This window comes from Chinchilla lanigera, unplaced genomic scaffold (assembly GCF_000276665.1).
Source record: "Chinchilla lanigera isolate Chin_1 unplaced genomic scaffold, ChiLan1.0 scaffold00049, whole genome shotgun sequence".
Classification (NCBI taxonomy): Eukaryota; Metazoa; Chordata; class Mammalia; order Rodentia; family Chinchillidae; genus Chinchilla; species Chinchilla lanigera.
The window spans coordinates 1,118,791-1,125,454 of NW_004955450.1; the positions used below are offsets into that span (position 1 = coordinate 1,118,791).

Sequence of the window (6,664 nt, forward strand, 5' to 3'; positions counted from 1 at the left end):
CTTGCTATGCAGTTCAGGCTGGCCTTGAGCTCACTTTGTAGCCCAGGCTAGTCTTGAACTTGCAACGATCCTCCTGCCTCAGCCTCCTGAGTACTGGGATTACAGGTGTTTGCCACCACACCTGCCACCACTACCTTCTAATTATTGATGGGCTTTTTAACAAATAATTGTATCTGAACTCCTTGAATTTGATCTCCCAGAAAATAAGAGCTTTTTAACAGTTGGCACTAAAGTTATATTTGCATTTAATTGTAATTAGTATTTAACTCATATTTGATTATTTTGGGGAAGAACAGCTAAGTTTTAAAAGTTCTGTATTTGTTTCTCTTTAAAAAAACCATCTAAGCCGGGTGTGATGGTGCACACCTGTAATCAGTCCCAGCACTCTGGAGGCTGAGGCAGGAGGATAATTGCAAGTTCGAGACCAGCTTGAGCTACAAAGTGAGCTCAAGGCCAGCCTGCATGGCATAGCAAGACCCTGTCTCAAAAAAGACCAAAAAAAAGAAAAAATACCCATCTAAGTAATTTATTCTGCTTTGTGTACTCTAATTAGGATATCTGAGACTAGATAATTTATAAAGAACAGAAAATTAAGCCAGGCATAGTGGCTCATGCCTGTAATACCAGCTCGCTGGGAGGCTGAGGCAGAAGGATTGTAGCTCTGTGGCCATCCTAGGTAACTTAGCAAAACTCCTCTCATAGTGAAAAGTTCTCAAGAAAGGGCTGTTGAAGTAATTCAGTAGCATAGTACTTAGCCAGCATGCCTCAGCTCATGGGTTCAATTCCCAGTACTGAAAAAAAAAATTTTCCCTCCTAATTTTGAAGGCTGGGAAATCCAAGATCAAGGCTTTCATTGGTGTCTTTTGAAGGCTTTCAATTGGGCAGCAAAGCAAGGTAGCCTCTCACAAGTGCCTTCCTTCCGCTACTCAGAAGGTGCCCTCGGCCCAGAGGCCTTTTCAAGACTCCTTTCAGTACCATCCGGTGATGACAGCTAAGTTTGGAGCGGCGCATCTAGACCACAGCAAGCTTAGTAGAGCAGATTCCACAGGTGTGGAGTTAGCTGTCAGTCATTTTGATTCAGTTTCAGAGGTTTCTAGGCCCTGAAGTTTTGCATTTTAATGAAAATTACAGAAGGGAGATCTGTTTCTGCGCTGCCAGATTAAAGGTCTTAATTTTTTTATTTTCTTTTGAGACATGGTCTCACTATTTGGTTCAGGCTGTCATTGAACTCACTGTTTAGCCAGGCTGGCTTTGAACTTGCAGCAATACTCCTGCTTCAGCCTCTGAAATGCTGGGATTACAGGCATGTGTAACTGTGCCTGGCAAAAGGTCTAAAATATAAAACTTTTTTCCTGTTTTGGATCTTACTAATTGAGGGTTTTACCTTATTTATTTGAAATATTTTTATCTAATACACACTTTGAGAATGCCTCTGCTAAAGAAACAGTAGTAGGCTTATTTTGTGAGTCTAGGAGTAAAATAATTCTTACAGTTGTCCACTTAGAATGACTTTCAGGGTAGACAGTTTGTATTCCTGTAAAAATATTAACCCTTTTCCATGGGTCCACTACATAGTAAAGCAAAGTTCATGTACCTTTATTTTCGCACAACAAACAAGGGACAGCAGCATTTAGGGAGCTCTAGAATGGTTGAATATGGGACTGTAGAGGTGGCTGATTTGAGTGGGTAAAAAGAAGATGGTCCAGGTTATAGAAATAATGTGGAGAAGCCCCTAAACAGCCTTGGGCGAGGTGTGTGATGGTCCACGGGGTACTGCCCTTGTAGGAGAGGAACGGTGAGGTGGTGGAGCAATGGGAAGCAAGATTGGCTAGAAAGGTCGAACGGTTAAAAGTCTGGAATTAGAGACAGTATTGCAAGGAAGGCAGAATGGTGTGCTAAGAATATTGTTTTAGAAAGGTAATGATCTACTATTTAGTAATGTGTGGATTAGGCTTCAAGTAGAGTTTTGTGGATGGACACATGAGGGAGGGTGAAGGTGTAGGGCATTCTAGAGGACTCTGAAAGGACAGGTGGACAGGAAGGCCAGGGTTGAAAGGTGCTTGGCAGCAGAGAGCAATGTGAGGGAGCTCAGGAAATGGCATCTTAAGAAAGAGACTGCTAGCGGGGTGTGGTGGCGCACGCCTGTAGTACCAGCACTTGGGAGGTTCAGGCAGGAGGATCATTGTGAGTTCGATCATTGCCCGGGGTACAAATTGAGCTCAAGGCCAGCCTGAACTGCATTTCGAGACTCTGTCTCAAAAAGACAAAAAAAAAAAAAAAAAAAAGAGACTTCTGAGTCAGGGAAAAAGTAGGTCCTTAGCCTGGTTTAAAGATCACAGTAAATTAATCTGTTTTTAAAAATGGAGATAATAAAGTACTCCTTTAGAGATTTTGGCAGTTGAAGTAGAGAGAAGATACTTGAAAAAGTTAAGGGGCTGGGAATATAGCTCAGTGGCACAGTGCCTGCCTGGCAAGCGCAAGGTCCTGAGTTCAATTCCCAGCACCAAAAAAGAAAAAGAAAAAGTTAAGAAGAATTCTGCATAGATTTATATATGATGTTAGCTAAAGGTATTGGTCTAGGAGTGTTATTCAAGTTACTTTTCTAACCTTTTCCTAGTTATAAAAGTAATCTGTATTTACTGCAGAAAACTTGGAGAAGTACTAAACATATGTCTCCAAAGAGGACAGCTAGAATAAGGTTTTTTGTTTTTTGTTTTTTTTTTTTAAAGTGCAACAGGGTATTGCTAGGCATTTCAGCCTGTCTTTGAATTGATAAATAGCCCAGACTGGCCTTGAACTCACTGTACTGCTCCTGCCTCAGCCTCTTGAGTTCTCGAATTACAGGCATGTGCCACCACGCTTGGCTGGTCTTCTTCAATGTAATTATTTTGTCATAATCAAGATTCTATATATTTCATTTTCTGTTTTTTATTTCAAAGTTTTTAATTGTTAGAGAAGAAAATAGTTTTACTATGTTGATATTTTAATGACCTCTTAGTGGTCTGTTGAATTAAATATTTTGCTGTTTGTGTACATGCAGATTTTGTATTTGCTTTTGTGGTTATCAGAATGAAATAGGCATTGTTATGCATATATTTGTGTTTAGATTTACTAGAAGTCACATTTCTGAACAAAATATAAACAGTTTAGGTCCTTGATACCTGCTGCTAAGTTGTTTGAGCAGTTCCTTTTAAAGAGAGACTTAACAGATGGCATGTCTGATAATAGTTACGACTTTGTAAAGCTATTAAATCTGCTTTGTTCTGTGTCTAGCTTTCAAAGAAAACATAGACTATTGAAGGAGGGAATCTTTTGAATTGAATATGGAGAGTTTTGCCCCTCCCCATAGAATGAATTCACCATCCTCTCTTTCTTGTTCCCTTTGTATCTGAGTTGAGAATAATTTAACTTTCAGCATGAAAAACTACTGAAGAAAAATAACTTGAATAAGTTAATGTTTTCCCTTTTGTAGGATATAGATTTGGATCACTATGAGATGAAGGAAGAAGAGCCTATTAGTGGGAGAAAGTTAGAGGATGAAGGAATTGAAAAAGAGAATTTGGCAATATTAGAGAAAATTAGGAAGACTCAAAGGCAAGATCATTTAAATGTGAGTATGTGTAAATACCTAGAACCTGGACTTCCATGGTTGAGTAGCTATTAAGTAACACTAGGCAGTTCACTCAGGTACCCATTCCAGCTTTCCCTCTTGCACCCTGCCTCAGTATTCAGTCATATGTGATGTTGCCCCAGGTACTTCTCCTCTGTTGACATCTACTTTCCACCCTGTCCATCTGCTCTTCACGTCCTGGGACCCTCCTGCTTCTCCCCTCGACTGCCCCCTTCCCACCTCTGCCAGTTATTGCTGTATTTTTCATTTACCTTGCCTGGTGCGATCCATATATTCAGAGCCAATCCCTCCTACAAAGTCTGTTCAGATTTTTTCTTCTGTGAAGTTGACCTTGGGTCTATGTGCCCTGACCAAACCCAAAGTCACTTTTCTCTTTTGGCTTCACAGCTCTGTCATGTGAAGCACCATAAAACAGTTTGGTGACAGACACTGTGGGGCTTCTGTTTTCTCAATTCTAAAATGTGAACAGACACTGCATACCTTTTGGACGACTACAATGATAAATGAGAATGTGTGTGTATATGTATGTATGTATAGAAACGTGTGTAGGTATACTATGTACATATGTATAAATAATACCCAGAGGAGGGAGACCTCTAATGCCAGTCTGGCTGTTTCCTCACTTACACTTCTGCCTTCTCTTGGAGCCACTTGTCAGCTCTCAAATCCAAGGCCATTTGCTTTGTCTTAGACAAACCCACAGAAGGTATTGTTTGGAGAGTAAATGCCAAGAACTATAAAAACATTTTTTCTGCATCAATCTTAGTATATTAATTTAATTGGCAGCATTTTTAATATAGCAAAGAAATGTAGCCAACTTAATATTTTAATAAAGATTAAAATAAGTTTTTTATACCTGAACCAATGATATTGTACTATATTTGCTATTTTTTGATCAGGTCCAGTTTGTATGAGTTACAGTCAGAACAGCTACAAATAATCAGATACTTCCATATGATAAACATAATGCTTAATGTATTATATGTATTTTCTAGACATTCTCATTTAATCTTCAAAGCCACTGTATAAAGTAGATATTCTACATATATAGTAGATGAGAAAATTAGGGCTTAAACTAGTTCAATGTCATATAGCTAGGAAATATCTTTGTAGGCTATTTTTTCCCCTTAAAGTGTAATGCAGCTCTTAAAATCTTTAATTTTACTGGATCAAAAATAGTTCCATTCATATTCACTCTTAGGATGAGACATAACTGACAAGAAAGGAAACCAGTTGCTTTAAGGCAACATGTTTTTCAATTTCTTAGTATGTAAACTAGACCTTCAGTCTAACATTCTTGCTCAGTCTTATTAATGGAACTATTTTAGTTCATAATGTGCTATGATAAGGGTTTTCTAGTACTTTCAAAAATTAGAGTGTGGAATAGACTCATACTGAATTATATAATATCACAGAGTCCATGACAGTCTGGATATGTTAGCTAGATACCCTACCCCCTCCGTGATAAACAGTGCATGAACCAGACTTGCCCAACTTTTATATTCTTTTGAAACTTCATAATCCTTCATTTAAACTTCTTCAACTTCTAAAAATGCTGAGTGATGATCCATTTTACAATCTTTTTATAAACTTTTATATCTGATTCAAAGAATTTGAATCTTGAATGACTTAGGAGACCCTGTAAACAGCAGGTTTTCTGTTTCAGGGTGCAGTGTCTGGGTCTGTGCAAGCTTCAGATAGACTTATGAAAGAGCTCAGGGACATATACAGATCACAGAGTTACAAAACAGGTAAGGACCACTGGGTCCCTGCTGTCTGCGTTCTGTTGCTCTTTGCTGTTTTCAAATAATGTCTTTTCTTATAACTGGACAGCAATGTAAATGTTTATTAACTTTATTTTAAGAATGTTGAAACTCAAATTTAATCAATTTCCAGAAGATATAGGAGGTAAAAGAGAATGAGTTTGGATTTTTAAAAAAATAAGTGTTTTTATAGATCCATCACAATTTTTTTGCCTTCCTGATATTTAATTCATATAATTTTTATCTTCTGGCAAAAACGTGAGTAATACTGCTTTGTAAAGTAAGTAGGGTTGATATATTTCATTGTACAAAGAAAGAACCATTGCTGAGATGATTTTATTTTGCCTTTTGTTCCCACAACATAATGAACTCTTGTTGTACGGGTAATTGTGGTGTTCCTTTTAAGCTATGTGGATTTAAAATTTCTTAATTAAAAATTGTTTTTGCTATTTTATACTAGTTAGATTTAAGAGTATTCTTTCTTATTTACTAAGTCTTAAAATACTGTGGAGCCTCTCTAGTTAGAGGTGAGCTTCTCTTACATGGTTACAGTGCTACATAAGAGAAAAGAACCAAGGCTTTATTTGTTTGAGAAGATAGTGTTCTGATCCACGCAGGAGTTCTCAGAATGATCTAAAAATTATTAAAATTGCTTAAAAAAGAAGACCAAATTTTGCTTTGTAGAGTATAAAATAAGCCAGATTTCTTTCTGAATTATTAGAAGTTTGGTTATCCTAATAGTTTATCTTATAAGAGGCCTAAACATTTATCTGTAGAAACCTAAAAGATTGTCTGTAGAAACCTAAATAGTTAAATATTTGAATACTAGTTTTATATCTGAATGTTAAGTAATTGCCTGTTTGTTTCAGTGTTGTATACATTGGCAAGAATTTAATAACCAGATATTAGATAGATTTGATTACATTATGGTATGTGCATAAAATAGAGATTGACAACAGACTTAGTGTATATTGACTGAGATGTCCCAGGAACTTGAAGATTAAAAATAAAAATGTGTGTAAGAAGGATTCAGTTTTGTATAAATGTTTCTATGTACACAGAAGAAAATTCTTTTGTATATATGATTTAACATAATTGTACTTTTCAAAGTTAAATAGCCAGGCATGGTGGTGTACGCCTGTAATCCCAGCACTTGAGAAGCTGAGGCAAGAGCATCATTGTGAGTTCAAGACCAGCGTAGGCTACAAAGTGAGCTCAAGGCCAACCTGAATTGCATAGGGAGACTCTGTCTCAAAAAGACCAAAAAAAA

The 6,664-nt window shown here is 37.2% G+C and overlaps 1 protein-coding gene across 1 annotated transcript in view; it reads left to right on the plus strand.

Annotated features, from left to right (window-relative positions):
• Ube2q2 (ubiquitin-conjugating enzyme E2Q family member 2) overlaps positions 1-6,664 on the plus strand; it is a gene marked incomplete at its 5' end in the record, with an annotated part of 49,108 nt that overhangs the window by 16,387 nt on the left and 26,057 nt on the right. Inside the window, 2 exon segments of the mRNA XM_005393461.2 lie at positions 3,473-3,610; positions 5,298-5,382. Of these exon segments, the coding sequence (XP_005393518.1) occupies positions 3,473-3,610; positions 5,298-5,382 (223 nt within the window).